Here is a 17,544-nt window from a genome sequence, read left to right as displayed (position 1 = left end):
TTTTAATGACATACTATACTATGACGTTTTAATAACTTTTTATGACAGACTATGACTTTTTAATGATTTTTATGCAATACTATACTATGAGGTTTTTTATATTTTTCATGACATACGATACTATGACTTTTTATAGAAGTTCCTTCAGCCTGCGACCAGCACTATAAAGATGTATTGATTTTTATTAATGTAGTTACTTTAAACTGTAAATTATCCACATTTCACTCCAGAAATGTTTTAGTCTGATTGATCACTTTAATTCCTATTCATTATATACACTGTGTTTTTTCACGTGTAGCATGTGCATTTCTCCTTGGGGTGCTAGGCTCAATGCCTTGCTCTTGTTACATGCACACACACACACACACACACGCACGCACGCACGCAGGCACACACACACACACAGTCTTTCCCATACATTTATTCATACAGATTTAGGAAACATTATTTTGTCTTGGTGTTGTCTAGAACACTGGCTCAAGCTTTGTTAATAAATATTTTTTTCAGAGTCAGAATAAGGAAATAGTGCACCCTGTCACCCTGTTTCCACTTTGGGTGAAGTTCTTTGGCTTGAAATCACCGCAAGTTACACATTAACACAGTGCAAATATCTAAACACCATAATTGTGGAAAATCATTCCAGTGTGTAAACAACTACAATCTGCTTAAAAAATCTCACAAGCACGATTCAGAGTTATGAAACAGACACCTTTATTGACAGATGAAACAGTTTTCTTTTTAAAGTTGCTCGACGCCTTGCTGACAGGAAATCTGAAATTAAGTCTGGCATAACTAACTACTACAAACTCAAACTACTACAGATTGGCATTAAGGAAACATGGATGAGTTCCAAGACTTTTGTAACAAACATAGAAATAAGTATCTGTTTTAACTGAGGATATAACTAAAAGGGCATAAAAGGTTACAAATTGTGCCATAACCATAAAGCAGAGAACAACAAGCATCACTAAGCCACAGCAGTAGGCAACTCCAACACTATTTGAAATTTAGCCTCTGTAATTTTAACCGTAGTTGTCTGTGTAGTATCGGTTTAAACTTCTGAACACCTCATTCATCCTTACGAGCACGACAGTGATTGTAATAATGAAAATAAGGACAATGATGGAAAACAGGACTGTGGCCCCGATGTTGAGGTAGCGGGCAGTGGAGCCGTAGTGTCGGGCGCCCTCCAGATCTCCAGCCACCTTCCGGTCTCTGGCCTGGAAGGACAAAAGCACATCGATTTTTAAAAGTGGATTCATATTTATTCTCGACCTCAAGGTAATTTCAAAGTTGAGCATCGGCACAATCTCATATTCTCCTGCAAAAGCTTTAGATTCATGTTTGCTGTATTTTCATTCTGCAAATGAGATCGCTTACTCTCTTTTCCACCCATTCTCCCTTTTCCCATTCAGAATATAGCTTTCTTTACATAATTGCTGAAGATGAAGATTCAGAGATTGAACATTTTCCAGTATAGTTTGTTACACATTTAAAGTATATTTTTTTGATCTTTTTTCTTTTTCATAACTTCTTTGTATTTTATTGTTTCAATAGTTAAAACAGAAATCTTTAAACCTATAATATCTAAAATCTTAGAGAAGAATATTCCTTGTCCCCCAACTGCCCATCCTCTGATTGATTCTGGTCATGCACTCAGTGAGGGCTCCGTCTTACTAGTCTGCAAAAACCTTTGTTTTCCATTAACCCTATCTCTCCTTTGTAAGAACTGCTATTCGAGATTGCAAAAGTTTTGCAATAAAACTCTTTTTTCCCCCAATATTCTTTGATAGTTCATTCCCCGTGAAAGAAACTCACCTTGATGGAGAAGATGAGAGCTGCCCATCCGAGGCAGCAGGGGTTTACATACAATAAGCAGCAGAGTGACCAGATGATGTGGTCCTTGGGGGGCTCAGTGTTGATGTTCACAGTGGTGTACTGGACCACTGTAGGTTCTCCAGGCTGTCCATCATATGTCCCCTGCAATGGAACATTCTCAATCGGGTAACCTGCAGGATTCATCGCTGTCAGCTCAACTGTAGTCTGGATTCTGGCCTGCAGGAAAATTATGCAAGAACTCAAATGAAACTGTAAGTGTTGATTTCCTTCTGAAATGTTTTGGCGGTTAGCACAGGTCTTTTTTTTCCACCAAGAGCCAGTGATGAAATGCAGGGATGGGTTAAATGCAGAGGTCAATTTTCATGTATGTACGACGAATATAATTCAGTTTGGGTTTTTTTAAGTTTAAAAAATATAGCACATGGCTTTTTGCAAAAATCTCCTGAAGAGTTAAAAATACAGCATCCTGTCCATAAAACAGTCCTTTACATTTTGCACACATTAAAAAAAAATACTTGCTAATGAAGAGGGTGCCTAGGGTCTCTAGGGGTGGTGGTGCAGGGTGAAATATGACTACTAGAAAATGAAAACTAGAAAATTACAAATTTACTGACAAATGAAACTAAAACAACTACTGAGACTCAGGCCTCACAGACAGGAAATATCTATTTAATAACAAAGTCTGCATTTAAACTTGACTGCAGACAGCTAGTTATGATTTTTCTATGACGTTTTAATAACTTTTTATGACAGACTATGACTTTTTAATGATTTTTATGACATACTATACTATGACCTTTTAATGATTGTTTATGAGTTTATTATTTAGTAACAGTGAAAATGTAACACTATAATTGTGGAAAATAATTGTCAGTGTGCATACAACCATCATCTTTTTTTTGTAACCTCAAAATCTCAATTTCAAAGAGTTCTGAAACAGAAGAAATGATCTTTCTTTAATGGTTGAAATGAAACTACAGAATAAATCTGTCCATAGTTAGCTAGTTAGCTAGTTCAGCTAACTCCCTACACATGCAGTCTTTGTATTTGACTGTAATCTATGGACATCAATAAGAACACAGCTGTCCCTCCTCCACATTGACACCTCTAACCCACATTACAGGTAGAGGTTGACATCAGCTGGTTAGCATTAATTGGCTTAATGTTGCTAACACATTTTAGCTAGCCTTCCACATGGTCAGGTTAGCCCTGTGTAAGTTGGTGTTTTCAGACACAGACCAGCTGGAGAGTATGTTCAACAACAATATAACCTTATTCTAAAATGCTGCTTCTGCTGAAATGCTCAAATTTGGTTTAAAAGTGATTAAGAGAAACTTACCTCAGTCTTTTGAGGAGAGCGAAATGGCTGTTTTGAGATGAGCAGGAGGTGGGAGGAGGAGGAGGAGGAGAGAGGAGGTGGGAGGAGGTGGGAGGAGGAGAGAGGAGGTGGGAGGAGAGAGGAGGAGAGGAGGTGGGAGGAGGAGAGGAGAGAGGAGGAGAGGAGGAGAGAGAGGAGGAGAGGAGAGAGGAGGAGAGGAGAGAGGAGGAGAGAGGAGGAGAGGAGAGAGGAGGAGAGAGGAGGTGGGAGGAGGTGGGAGGAGGAGAGAGGAGGTTGGAGGAGGTGGGAGGAGGAGAGAGGAGGTGGGAGGAGAGAGGAGGAGAGAGGAGGAGAGGAGGTGGGAGGAGGAGAGGAGAGAGGAGGAGAGGAGGAGAGGAGAGAGGAGGAGAGGAGAGAGGAGGAGAGAGGAGGAGAGAGGAGGTGGGAGGTGGAGAGAGGAGGAGAGGAGAGAGGAGGAGAGAGGAGGTGGGAGGAGGAGAGAGGAGGTGGGAGGAGGAGAGAGGAGGAGAGAGGAGGTGGGAGGAGGAGAGGGGAGGTGGGAGGAGGAGAGGAGAGAGGAGGAGAGAGGAGGAGGAGCTCTCCAGAGTAGAGAGTACTCTCCAGAATACACCGGTCTGGTAACTCTGAACACTTTCACCAACACTGGGGTGAATCTTACTCTAGCTGTTGTTGTAATGACTCTGAAAGATTTCATATACTTTGACAAGGCATATTTAAAAGGGACTATTTGTAACTTTCAGAAATGCTTCTTAACAGCGACACCTGTGGCCGTGAAATCAACGAAAGTCAGCGTCGGGCTCGCGCTTGCTCGCTCTAAATATACCTGAACGAGCATCGCTCAACACAGTGAGGCGACACACGTCAGCTAAAACCACAATATCACTCTATATTTCAGCTGCTTGGCAGAAATGTTAGCTGACCAGACGAAGGTCTCTCCATGAACATGATTTAGATCTGATCCTAGTGTTGTCTTTTCCTGCCTAAGTGCAGGCTGAGGCAGCGGGGCTCTGCAGCGTGTCTTCCTGCTCTCTCCGCCCGCACCCGGTCGGTAAGGAGAAGACAACGTAACTCTCTGTAGAGCTCCGTCACTTCACAAGACACAGAAAACCTCTGTTGGTCTGGAGGAGCTGCAGCATTTATTTCTGCACAAACGTCCCCTGTGCATTCACTAGATATTCTCAGAGCTACTAACTCTTCTGCAGTGTGGAGTGAGCGCGCGTTCACGTCTAGATGTTGAGCGAGCTGAGCAAGAAGGCGCGTGCTGTCTGAGTGAAGGCAGGCAGGCAGAGGAGGAGAGACAGCGGCCACACGCGAAAGCGCATATGCGAGCGCGCATGTGTGGCGACCCGCTACATTTATACGCTTATAAAGTTACAAACAGTCCCTTTAACTCTTGGGAATTTACTGTGTACCTGTCTCATGTACTACTGTCAGGAAATAGTGTGGTTGTTGGTCATGCGGTCCACCACTTCAGGTTGGATTGTACTACCTTTAGTGAACCTCTTACTTTTCATCTAGCACCAGCAAGTGAACATTTTCAAGTTCAAGGCACACAACTTTTTTTTCTCAGATTACCCATCTCATGCACTACTGTCAGGATATAGTGACCGTTTAATAGAAATAACTTTTTTTTATATCATGATTTGCTCCATTTTTACCCACCGCAGCTTAAAATTAGCAAAGTATAAAGACAAAAACTCACCCTAAAATTGCCCTGCTGGTCTTCGTTGCCTTTTCCAGTTTATCTTCGATATCTTGAACACACACCTCTGTCCCAGACAGTGAGGATGGGAAGATTTCATGCATAGTAACACACACATGGCTCCTTCGCTCGCTCGCTCTCTGGGTTTTCGGCAGCAACAACGTCCAACAAAAAGTGCCCACGCTGACGTTCATTACAGCAGAATGATTTCTGTTTCATAGGGCAATTTGAGCAAAGACTGCATCAGTTCTGCCATGCCCTTCTCTCAGTGCCTGATCACCCACACTTGAATCTCATTAAGCACTCAGTGGAGCTGTATCTGCTCCAAGAACCAGAACCAGAACCAGAACCTGAACCAGTGTTCCTGCCCTCTTGGCCTCTAAGCTGTCTGTTTGTTGAGTTTAACTGGTGAAACTCTGTTATCTTTGATAGCACCTTGACACAGCTCTGTTAATCCTTTGCCTTTGTTAGTCTTGGTGACTTTATTAGTTAGTGAGAGAGATTAGTGTTGTCTTTTTGTTTGATTCAGTAGAATAATGTTTTTATTTTCTAGTTAGTGTGGGTTCTTTTGTTTGTTATTTTGGCCTTGGAGATCCTGACCCCCTTTTTTGCTTCTATTTCTGTTAAATTAGTTGGTTTCTCTGTTAATCATTTTCACATAATTAAACTTAATTTCTTGCTGTGTTGGTCCCATTTTTTGGCAATTTCTTTAAGTTACATCTTGTGTTTCTTAGACATAAAGTTAAGAACTCGTAAGAACATACTATACTATGATTATTTTATGATTTTTTACATACTATACTATGACCTTTTCTATGATATCTTTATGACATACTATAATATTACTTTTATATGATTTTTAAGACATACTATACTAGGACTTTTTAAATATATTTATGACATACTAAATACCCCAGAACAAAATAAATAAATAATCAGGAAGCATAGTCTAGACTTAATGCTCCAGTTTAAACCACCCCCTGAATACCACAGACCCCCCCACTAAACCATGAACTAGAAAAAGTAAGCTGTAGACTATTTTCCCGCCGTCATTGTCAGTTTTGTCATATTGTCTTTCTATGAATCAGAATCATCAGAAATATGTTTATGTTTATTATGTTTATATAGAAGTTCCTGCAGCCTGCGGCCAGCACTATAAAGATGTATTGATTTTTATTAATGTAGTTACTTTAAACTGTAAATTACCCACATTTCACTCCAGAAATGTTTTAGTCTGATTGATCACTTTAATTCCTATTCATTATATACACTGTGTTTTTTCACGTGTAGCATGTGCATTTCTCCTTGGGGTGCTAGGCTCAATGCCTTGCTCTTGTTACATGCACACACAGCATTTTAATCAGCTCATCAGTCTTTCCCCTACATTTATTCATACAGATTTAGGAAACATTATTTTGTCTTGGTGTTGTCTAGAACACTGGCTCAAGCTTTGTTAATAAATATTTTTTTCAGAGTCAGAATAAGGAAATAGTGCACCCTGTCACCCTGTTTCCACTTTGGGTGAAGTTCTTTGGCTTGAAATCACCGCAAGTTACACATTAACACAGTGCAAATATCTAAACACCATAATTGTGGAAAATCATTCCAGTGTGTAAACAACTACAATCTGCTTTAAAAAATCTCACAAGCACGATTCAGAGTTATGAAACAGACACCTTTATTGACAGATGAAACTGTTTTCTTTTTAAAGTTGCTCGACGCCTTGCAGACAGGAAATCTGAAATTAAGTCTGGCATAACTAACTACTACAAACTCAAACTACTACAGATTGGCATTAAGGAAACATGGATGAGTTCCAAGACTTTTGTAACACACATAGAAATAAGTATCTGTTTTACTTGAGGATATAAGTAAAAGGGCATAAAAGGTTACACATTGTGCCATAACCATAAAGCAGAGAACAACAAGCATCACTAAGCCACAGCAGTAGGCAACTCCAAGACTATTTGAAATTTAGCCTCTGTAATTGTAACCGTAGTTGTTTGTGTGGTATCCACTGTAACTTCTGTACGCCTCATTCATCTTTACGGCCACGACAGCGATTGTAATAATGAAAATAAAGACCATGATGGAAAACAGGACTGTGGCCCCGATGTTGAGGCAGCGGGCAGTGGAGCCGTAGTGTCGGGCGCCCTCCAGATCTCCAGCCACCTTCCGGTCTCTGGCCTGGAAGGACAAAAGCACATAGATTTTTAAAAGTGGATTCATATTTATTCTCGACCTCAAGGTAATTTCAAAGTTGAGCATCGGCACAATCTCATATTCTCCTGCTGTATTTTCATTCTGCAAATGAGATCGCTTACTCTCTTTTCCACCCATTCTCCCTTTTCCATTCAGTATATAGCTTTCTTTACATAATTGCTGAAGAATCAGAGATTGAACATTGTCCAGCAAAGTTTGTAACACATTTAAAGTCTCTTTTTTTTTCTTTTCATAACTTCTTTGTATTTTATTGTTTCAATAGTTTAAACTGAAATATTTAAGCCTATAATATCTAAAATCTTAGAGAAGAATATTCCTTGTCCCCCAACTGCCCATCCTCTGAATGATTCGTGTCATGCACACAGTGAGGGCTCCGTCTTACTAGTCTGCAAAAACTTGGTAAAACCTTTGTTTTCCATCAACCCCATCTCTCCTTTGTAAGAACTGCTATTCGAGATTGCAATATTTTGCAATAAAACTCTTTTTTTTCTCTCGTAATATTCTTTAATAGGCAGTAACAGAAAGTTCCCCGTGAAAGAAACTCACCTTGATAGAGAAGATGAGAGCCGCCAGTCCGAGGCAGCAGCAGGGGGTTGTGTACATAAAGCAGAGGAATGACCAGATGATGTGGTCCTTGGGGGGCTCAGTGCTGATGTTCACAGTGGTGCACTGGACCACTCTAGGTCCTCCAGGCTGTCCATCATACCTCCCCTGCAATGGAACACTCTCAATCTGGTAACCTTCACGATTCATCGCTGTCAGCTCAACTGTAGTCTGAAGGTGAGCAAGAACTCAACAGTCACTGTAAATGTTGATTTTGGACTTTTATGGATTAGCACCGGCCTGTTTTTTGCACCGAACGCCAATGAGGCCAAACCAAGCTGACCACATTTGTCAAAGCACAAAAAATTACATGGCTGCTTTTCTTTTTTTAAGATTCTTTTTTGGGCATTTCTAGAAAGGGAGCGACATGTAGAAATGGCAGCAGCCCGGATTTGAATCTGGGCCACCGCGGCTAGGACTCAGCCTTGTTATATGGGCACCCAGCTATCGGGGCACCCGCATGAGTGCTTGTTTTAAAAGTTGTCACGAATAGATTGTTGATTTAATTCAAAATTAGAATTCGTTGTTTGTTAAACTGGACATTCAATTTTCCTTAAAGCTTCAGTAGGCAGTATATTTTTGGCATCATTGGGTAGAAATTCCATAATAACCTTTCAGCATATTTTAATTCAAGTGTTCTGAGAGAAAACTAGACTTCTGCTCCTCCTCATGGCTCTGTTTTCAGGCTTTAGAAAAATCTAGCCCATGACGAGAGACTTTGGCCAATCACAGGTCATTTCAGAGAGAGAGAGCGTTCCTATTGGCTGTGCTCCGGCTGGTGGGCGGTGCTTGGTATTTCCTCAGCTGATCTCAACATGGCTGCTGGGTCACAAACTTTCTCATTTTACAGCTAAACAGTACACTACAAGATGTTTCTGAAAATGATTGACAGCTGCTCAGAGACGGCAAGGCTCCAGCTCGGCCCTGATTGGTTCTTTTCCTCCGGTCTGTGAAATCTTGCAGTTGCGTAAGGAGCACCGGACGACACAGATGCACATGATTTTTTTAAACTGTAAATTACCGACATTTCACTCCAGAAATGTTTTAGTCTGATTGATCACTTTAATTCCTATTCATTATATACACTGTGTTTTTACGTGTAGCATGTGCATTTCTCCTTGGGGTGCTAGGCTCAATGCCTTGCTCTTGACACACACACACACACACACACACACACATTCCCCCACATTTATTCATACAGATTTAGGAAACATTATTTTCTCTTGGTGTTGTCTAGAACACTGGCTCAAGCTTTGTTAATAAATATTTTTTTCAGAGTCAGAATAAGGAAATAGTGCACCCTGTCACCCTGTTTCCACTTTGGGTGAAGTTCTTTGGCTTGAAATCACCGCAAGTTACACATTAACACAATGAAAATATCTAAACACCATAATTGTGGAAAATCATTCCAGTGTGTAAACAACTACAATCTGCTTAAAAAATCTCACAAGCACGATTCAGAGTTATGAAACAGACACCTTTATTGACAGATGAAACTGTTTTCTTTTTAAAGTTGCTCGACGCCTTGCTGACAGGAAATCTGAAATTAAGTCTGGCATAAATGTCAAACTACTACAGATTGGCATTAAGGAAACATGGATGAGTTCCAAGACTTTTGTAACAAACATAGAAATAAGTATCTGTTTTAACTGAGGATATAACTAAAAGGGCATAAAAGGTTACAAATTGTGCCATAACCATAAAGCAGAGAACAATAAGCATCACTAAGCCACAGCAGTAGGCAACTCCAACACTATTTGAAATTTAGCCTCTGTAATTGTAACCGTAGTTGTTTGTGTGGTATCCACTGTAACTTCTGTACGCCTCATTCATCCTTACGAGCACGACAGTGATTGTAATAATGAAAATAAGGACCATGATGGAAAACAGGACTGTGGCCCCGATGTTGAGGCAGCGGGCAGTGGAGCCGTAGTGTCGGGCGCCCTCCAGATCTCCAGCCACCTTCCGGTCTCTGGCCTGGAAGGACAAAAGCACATCGATTTTTAAAAGTGGATTCATATTTATTCTCGACCTCAAGGTAATTTCAAAGTTGAGCATCGGCACAATCTCATAATCTCCTGCTGTATTTTCATTCTGCAAATGAGATCGCTTACTCTCTTTTCCACCCATTCTCCCTTTTCCCATTCAGTATATAGCTTTCTTTACATAATTGCTGAAGAATCAGAGATTGAACATTGTCCAGCAAAGTTTGTAACACATTTAAAGTCTCTTTTTTTTTCTTTTCATAACTTCTTTGTATTTTATTGTTTCAATAGTTAAAACTGAAATATTTAAGCCTATAATATCTAAAATCTTAGAGAAGAATATTCCTTGTCCCCCAACTGCCCATCCTCTGAATAATTCTTGTCATGCACTCAGTGAGGGCTCCGTCTTACTAGTCTGCAAAAATTTGGTAAAACCTTTGTTTTCCATCAACCCCATCTCTCCTTTGTAAGAACTGCTATTCGAGATTGCAATATTTTGCAATAAAACTCTTTTTTTTCTCTCGTAATATTCTTTAATAGGCAGTAACAGAAAATTCCCCGTGAAAGAAACTCACCTTGATAGAGAAGATGAGAGCCGCCAGTCCGAGGCAGCAGGGGTTTGAGTACATAAAGCAGAGGAATGACCAGATGATGTGGTCCTTGGGGGGCTCAATGCTGATGTTCACAGTGGTGCACTGGACCACTCTAGGTCCTCCAGGCTGTCCATCATACCTCCCCTGCAATGGAACACTCTCAATCTGGTAACCTTCAGGATTCATCGCTGTCAGCTCAACTGTAGTCTGAAGGTGAGCAAGAACTCAACAGTCACTGTAAATGTTGATTTTGGGCTTTTATGGATTAGCACCGGCCTGTTTTTTGCACCGAACGCCAATGAGGCCAAACCAAGCTGACCACATTTGTCAAAGCACAAAAAATTACATGGCTGCTTTTCTTTTTTTAAGATTCTTTTTTGGGCATTTCTAGAAAGGGGGCGACATGTAGAAATGGCAGCAGCCCGGATTTGAATCTGGGCCACCGCGGCTAGGACTCAGCCTTGTTATATGGGCATCCAGCTATTGGGGCACCCGCATGAGTGCTTGTTTTAAAAGTTGTCACGAATAGATTGTTGATTTAATTCAAAATTAGAATTCGTTGTTTGTTAAACTGGACATTCAATTTTCCTTAAAGCTTCAGTAGGCAGTATATTTTTGGCATCATTGGGTAGAAATTCCATAATAACCTTTCAGCATATTTTAATTCAAGTGTTCTGAGAGAAAACTAGACTTCTGCTCCTCCTCATGGCTCTGTTTTCAGGCTTTAGAAAAATCTAGCCCATGACGAGAGACTTTGGCCAATCACAGGTCATTTCAGAGAGAGAGCGTTCCTATTGGCTGTGCTCCGGCTGGTGGGCGGTGCTTGGTATTTCCTCAGCTGATCTCAACATGGCTGCTGGGTCACAAACTTTCTCATTTTACAGCTAAACAGTACACTACAAGATGTTTCTGAAAATGATTGACAGCTGCCCAGAGACGGCAAGGCTCCAGCTCGGCCCTGATTGGTTCTTTTCCTCCGGTCTGTGAAATCTTGCAGTTGCATAAGGAGCACCGGACGACACAGATGCACATGATTTTTTTAAACTGTAAATTACCCACATTTCACTCCAGAAATGTTTTAGTCTGATTGATCACTTTAATTCCTATTCATTATATACACTGTGTTTTTACGTATAGCATGTGCATTTCTCCTTGGTGTGCTAGGCTCAATGCCTTGCTCTTGTTGCACACGCACACACACACACACACACACATTCCCCCACATTTATTCATACAGATTTAGGAAACATTATTTTCTCTTGGTGTTGTCTAGAACACTGGCTCAAGCTTTGTTAATAAATATTTTTTTCAGAGTCAGAATAAGGAAATAGTGCACCCTGTCACCCTGTTTCCACTTTGGGTTAAGTTCTTTGGCTTGAAATCACCGCAAGTTACACATTAACACAGTGCAAATATCTAAACACCATAATTGTGGAAAATCATTCCAGTGTGTAAACAACTACAATCTGCTTAAAAAATCTCACAAGCACGATTCAGAGTTATGAAACAGACACCTTTATTGACAGATGAAACTGTTTTCTTTTTAAAGTTGCTCGACGCCTTGCAGACAGGAAATCTGAATTTAAGTCTGGCATAAATGTCAAACTACTACAGATTGGCATTAAGGAAACATGGATGAGTTCCAAGACTTTTGTAACACACATAGAAATAAGCATCTGTTTTACTTGAGGATATAACTAAAAGGGCATAAAAGGTTACAGTTTGTGCCATAACCATAAAGCAGAGAACAACAAGCATCACTAAGCCACAGCAGTAGGCAACTCCAACACTATTTGAAATTTAGCCTCTGTGATTGTAACCGTAGTTGTCTGTGGTGTATCCGCTGTAACTTCTGACCGCCTCATACTTCTTTACGGCCACGACAATGATTGTAATAATGAAAATAAAGACCATGATGGAAAACAGGACTGTGGCCCCGATGTTGAGGTAGCGGGCAGTGGAGCCGTAGTGTCGGGCGCCCTCCAGATCTCCAGCCACCTTCCGGTCTCTGGCCTGAAAGGACGAAAGCACATTGATTTTTAAAAGTGGATTCATATTTATTCTCGACCTCAAGGTAATTTCAAAGTTGAGCATCGGCACAATCTCATATTCTCCTGCTGTATTTTCATTCTGCAAATGAGATCGCTTACTCTCTTTTCCACCCATTCTCCCTTTTCCATTCAGTATATAGCTTTCTTTACATAATTGCTGAAGAATCAGAGATTGAACATTATCCAGCAAAGTTTGTAACACATTTAAAGTCTCTTTTTTTTTCTTTTCATAACTTCTTTGTATTTTATTGTTTCAATAGTTAAAACTGAAATATTTAAGCCTATAATATCTAAAATCTTAGAGAAGAATATTCCTTGTCCCCCAACTGCCCATCCTCTGAATGATTCTTGTCATGCACACAGTGAGGGCTCCGTCTTACTAGTCTGCAAAAACTTGGTAAAACCTTTGTTTTCCATCAACCCCATCTCTCCTTTGTAAGAACTGCTATTCGAGATTGCAATATTTTGCAATAAAACTCTTTTTTTTCTCTCGTAATATTCTTTAATAGGCAGTAACAGAAAATTCCCCGTGAAAGAAACTCACCTTGATAGAGAAGATGAGAGCCGCCAGTCCGAGGCAGCAGCAGGGGCTTGTGTACATAAAGCAGAGGAATGACCAGATGATGTGGTCCTTGGGGGGCTCAGTGCTGATGTTCACAGTGGTGTACTGGACCACTGTAGGTCCTCCAGGCTGTCCATGGAGCTCAACACGCCTCCCCTGCAATGGAACACTCTCAATCTGGTAACCTTCAGGATTCATCGCTGTCAGCTCAACTGTAGTCTGAAGGTGAGCAAGAACTCAACAGTCACTGTAAATGTTGATTTTGGGCTTTTATGGATTAGCACCGGCCTGTTTTTTGCACCGAACGCCAATGAGGCCAAACCAAGCTGACCACATTTGTCAAAGCACAAAAAGTACATGGCTGCTTTTCTTTTTTTAAGATTCTTTTTTGGGCATTTCTAGAAAGGGGGCGACATGTAGAAATGGCAGCAGCCCGGATTTGAATCTGGGCCACCGCGGCTAGGACTCAGCCTTGTTATATGGGCACCCAGCTATCGGGGCACCCGCATGAGTGCTTGTTTTAAAAGTTGTCACGAATAGATTGTTGATTTAATTCAAAATTAGAATTCGTTGTTTGTTAAACTGGACATTCAATTTTCCTTAAAGCTTCAGTAGGCAGTATATTTTTGGCATCATTGGGTAGAAATTCCATAATAACCTTTCAGCATATTTTAATTCAAGTGTTCTGAGAGAAAACTAGACTTCTGCTCCTCCTCATGGCTCTGTTTTCAGGCTTTAGAAAAATCTAGCCCATGACGAGAGACTTTGGCCAATCACAGGTCATTTCAGAGAGAGAGCGTTCCTATTGGCTGTGCTCCGGCTGGTGGGCGGTGCTTGGTATTTCCTCAGCTGATCTCAACATGGCTGCTGGGTCACAAACTTTCTCATTTTACAGCTAAACAGTACACTACAAGATGTTTCTGAAAATGATTGACAGCTGCTCAGAGACGGCAAGGCTCCAGCTCGGCCCTGATTGGTTCTTTTCCTCCGGTCTGTGAAATCTTGCAGTTGCGTAAGGAGCACCGGACGACACAGATGCACATGATTTTTTTAAACTGTAAATTACCCACATTTCACTCCAGAAATGTTTTAGTCTGATTGATCACTTTAATTCCTATTCATTATATACACTGTGTTTTTACGTGTAGCATGTGCATTTTCTCCTTGGGGTGCTAGGCTCAATGCCTTGCTCTTGTTGCACACGCACACACACACACACACACACACATTCCCCCACATTTATTCATACAGATTTAGGAAACATTATTTTGTCTTGGTGTTGTCTAGAACACTGGCTCAAGCTTTGTTAATAAATATTTTTTTCAGAGTCAGAATAAGGAAATAGTGCACCCTGTCACCCTGTTTCCACTTTGGGTGAAGTTCTTTGGCTTGAAATCACCGCAAGTTACACATTAACACAGTGCAAATATCTAAACACCATAATTGTGGAAAATCATTCCAGTGTGTAAACAACTACAATCTGCTTAAAAAATCTCACAAGCACGATTCAGAGTTATGAAACAGACACCTTTATTGACAGATGAAACTGTTTTCTTTTTAAAGTTGCTCGACGCCTTGCAGACAGGAAATCTGAATTTAAGTCTGGCATAAATGTCAAACTACTACAGATTGGCATTAAGGAAACATGGATGAGTTCCAAGACTTTTGTAACACACATAGAAATAAGCATCTGTTTTACTTGAGGATATAACTAAAAGGGCATAAAAGGTTACAGTTTGTGCCATAACCATAAAGCAGAGAACAACAAGCATCACTAAGCCACAGCAGTAGGCAACTCCAACACTATTTGAAATTTAGCCTCTGTAATTAGCCTCTGTAAGGCCTGCTGTACCCCTCTATCTGTACGGCCACGACAGTGATTGTAATAATGAAAATAAAGACCATGATGGAAAACAGGACTGTGGCCACGATGTTGAGGTAGCGGGCAGTGGAGCCGTAGTGTCAGGCGCCCTCCAGATCTCCAGCCACCTTCCGGTCTCTGGCCTGGAAGGACCGAAGCACAATGAATTTTTTAAAAGTGGATTCATATTTATGCTCGACCTCAAAGGAATTTAAACTGCTAATGTTGAGCATAGGCTCAATTTCATTATCTCCTACAAAAAGATTTAGATTGTCTGCATCCATTCTCCCTTTTCCAATTTTGCTAATTTTTCTATCTCTAATTCTTCATCTTCAAGAATGTCTTGCAAAGTTGAGTGTTTGTTGTCATTGTTCTTTTATCTCTTTTATTTATATACATATATCATATATATATATATATATTTTTTTTTTATTATTTTTATTTCAGTAGTTAAATTATACATTTCTAAGCATTATAATAACGTCTTACTTGTCTTGAAAAACATCAGTAAAGCTGTTTTCCACTAACCCTATCTGGCCTTTGCAAGAACTCATATTTTAGATTGTAAGATAATGTGAAAACTATTTTTTTTCATTATTCTTTCATAGGCAATAACAGAAGATTGGCACATGAATGATGTCATTCATAAGCAAGTCAGAGCTGTTGTGCATTAACTCACCTTGATAGAGAAGATGAGAGCCGCCAGTCCGAGGCAGAAATGGTTTGAGTACATAAAGCAGAGGAGTGACCAGATGATGTGGTCCTTGGGGGGCTCGGTGCTGATGTTCACAGTGGTGCACTGGACCACTGTAGGTCCTCCAGGCTGTCCATGGAGCTCAACACGCCTCCCCTGCAATGGAACTCTCTCAATCGGGTAACCTTCAGGATTCATCGCTGTCAGCTCAACTGTAGTCTGAAGGTGAGCAAGAACTCAATGGTCACTGTAAATGTTGATTTTGTGCTTTGTGGATTAGGACCGGCCTGTTTTTAGCCAATGAGGCCAAACCAAGCTGACCACATTTGTCAAAGCACAAAAAAGTACATGACTGCTTTTCTTTTTTTTCTACAAAGGGGGCGACATGTAGAAATGGCCGCAGCCCGGATTTGAATCTGGGCCACCGCGGTTATGACTCAGAATTCGCACCGGAGGACACAGTGGCACATGATTTTTTTGAAATCATATTTGCTCCATTTCTACCCTCTGCTGCTTTAATTGTCACATCTCTAAACGTGAAGCTGCAAGATGGGAAGCCACTCATGACCCATTTAAAAAAGAGCATATGATCTCATTTACATTTTTGGCATGGCAATGTTGGTCCAGCGGTCCATCACATTGGTCCAGACTGAAATATGCGCCACCAGCAGCAATTTTCCATTGAACCTGTGAAACATCCACTAAATACACTCACCGGCCACTTTATTAGGTACAAGGTGTACCTAATAAAGTGCTAATACCGTGTGGTCTTCTGCTGCTGTAGCCCATCTGCTTCAAGGTTCGACATGTTGTGCGTTCAGAGATGGTATTCTGCATACCTTGGTTGTGACGAGTGGTTATTTGAGTTACTGTTGCCTTTCTATCATCTCGAACCACTCTGCCCATTCTCCTCTGACCTCTGACATCAACAAGGCATTTCCGTCCACACAACTGCCGCTCACTGGATATGTTCTCTTGTTCGGACCATTCTCTGTAAACCCTAGAGATGGTTGTGTGTGAAAATCCCAGTAAATCAGCAGTTTAATACTCAGCCCAGCCCATCTGGCACCAACAACCATGCCACGTTCAAAGTCACTTAAATCCCCTTTCTTCCCCATTCTGATGCTCGGTTTGAACTTCAGCAAGTCGTCTTCACCACCTCTAGATGCCTATATGCATTGAGTTGCTGCCTTGTGATTGGCTGATTAGCCATTTGTGTTAACAAGCAATTGAACAGGTGTGCCTAATAAAGTGGCCGATGAGTGTATTTTGGCACATTTGGCGCAATTCAGGTTGTATTGTAGAACATTTGGTGATCCTCTGACTTTTCATTCAGCACCATCAAGTCAAAATGTGTCCAATATTTTGATTCATAACCAAAATACCTGCAAAAACGATGACAGTCCCATCAGCCTCCGCTGTCCTTTGTGCATTTAGAATTTAGTACCGTCATTGTGGGCATGTTAGCATGCTGACATTACCATTAAGCTCTAAGCACCGATGTGCCCAAGTACCAACAGGCAGAGCCGCTAGCATGGCTATAGACTTGTGTGCCGTGTTCCAGTTTTACAAGTTTATAGTGTATTCACACTGGAAACGCTACCGCATACATACTAATTTGATTGATTTTTGAGTGTGCTATTGATACACACTATTCTCCCACAAGGCAATGCACAAAGGAAATGGAGTTGCTCACACAGCTGACAAAAAAATTAAATAAATAAATCGTGGGTGGAAGTCAGATATTTCCAAAATAGCTCAGACAAAACAAAAAATAAGCATAAATATGATGTCTATTTTTGAAGTCAAATTTGCAATAGCGTTCCAAAGTTGCAGTTTGATTTACATCAGATGTCACACTTCGCTGTTCGTATAAAATGGTTAAGTGTGATATTTTTGTTTACCAAGTGCTAAACAATATACGAGTGTAGATACTGTATAGAATTAGTATGGATTGTGTTTTTCTAAGTGTGAATATGTAGCGTGAGATGCGTCTGGATCAAAGAGCCCCTAACAGAGATAAGCTGATATTAAGTCGTTCAGCAGCTGATACCTGTTTGTGTACCAGGTAGATTTAAATGCCTACAGTCGT

The 17,544-nt window shown here is 40.8% G+C and overlaps 5 protein-coding genes across 5 annotated transcripts; all 5 read right to left on the bottom strand.

Annotated features, from left to right (window-relative positions):
- Positions 1-694: 694 nt before the first annotated feature.
- Positions 695-3,279, bottom strand: LOC141766793 (dispanin subfamily A member 2b-like). The gene is made up of 3 exons (XM_074633954.1): positions 3,179-3,279; positions 1,819-2,055; positions 695-1,220 (listed from the first exon to the last, which is right to left on the bottom strand). The coding sequence occupies exons 2-3, from the start codon at positions 2,020-2,022 to the stop codon at positions 1,023-1,025; spliced, it is 402 nt and encodes a 133-aa protein (XP_074490055.1). The 5' UTR covers positions 2,023-2,055; positions 3,179-3,279; the 3' UTR covers positions 695-1,022.
- Positions 3,280-6,534: 3,255 nt separating this feature from the next.
- Positions 6,535-17,066, bottom strand: LOC141766781 (dispanin subfamily A member 2b-like). The gene is made up of 3 exons (XM_074633939.1): positions 16,214-17,066; positions 7,650-7,877; positions 6,535-7,067 (listed from the first exon to the last, which is right to left on the bottom strand). The coding sequence occupies exons 2-3, from the start codon at positions 7,854-7,856 to the stop codon at positions 6,855-6,857; spliced, it is 420 nt and encodes a 139-aa protein (XP_074490040.1). The 5' UTR covers positions 7,857-7,877; positions 16,214-17,066; the 3' UTR covers positions 6,535-6,854.
- Positions 9,170-10,634, bottom strand: LOC141766782 (dispanin subfamily A member 2b-like). The gene is made up of 2 exons (XM_074633941.1): positions 10,267-10,634; positions 9,170-9,683 (listed from the first exon to the last, which is right to left on the bottom strand). The coding sequence occupies exons 1-2, from the start codon at positions 10,468-10,470 to the stop codon at positions 9,471-9,473; spliced, it is 417 nt and encodes a 138-aa protein (XP_074490042.1). The 5' UTR covers positions 10,471-10,634; the 3' UTR covers positions 9,170-9,470.
- Positions 11,784-16,220, bottom strand: LOC141766780 (dispanin subfamily A member 2b-like). The gene is made up of 3 exons (XM_074633938.1): positions 16,168-16,220; positions 12,880-13,116; positions 11,784-12,297 (listed from the first exon to the last, which is right to left on the bottom strand). The coding sequence occupies exons 2-3, from the start codon at positions 13,093-13,095 to the stop codon at positions 12,085-12,087; spliced, it is 429 nt and encodes a 142-aa protein (XP_074490039.1). The 5' UTR covers positions 13,096-13,116; positions 16,168-16,220; the 3' UTR covers positions 11,784-12,084.
- Positions 14,404-16,174, bottom strand: LOC141766783 (dispanin subfamily A member 2b-like). The gene is made up of 2 exons (XM_074633942.1): positions 15,438-16,174; positions 14,404-14,901 (listed from the first exon to the last, which is right to left on the bottom strand). Exons 1-2 carry the CDS (start codon positions 15,648-15,650, stop codon positions 14,860-14,862), a joined length of 255 nt encoding a protein of 84 aa, XP_074490043.1. The 5' UTR covers positions 15,651-16,174; the 3' UTR covers positions 14,404-14,859.
- Positions 17,067-17,544: the final 478 nt, after the last annotated feature.

The sequence above is a fragment of the Sebastes fasciatus genome, chromosome 4 (assembly GCF_043250625.1).
Source record: "Sebastes fasciatus isolate fSebFas1 chromosome 4, fSebFas1.pri, whole genome shotgun sequence".
NCBI classification, from domain to species: domain Eukaryota; kingdom Metazoa; phylum Chordata; class Actinopteri; order Perciformes; family Sebastidae; genus Sebastes; species Sebastes fasciatus.
This window is presented reverse-complemented; position numbering and strand designations above follow the sequence as displayed.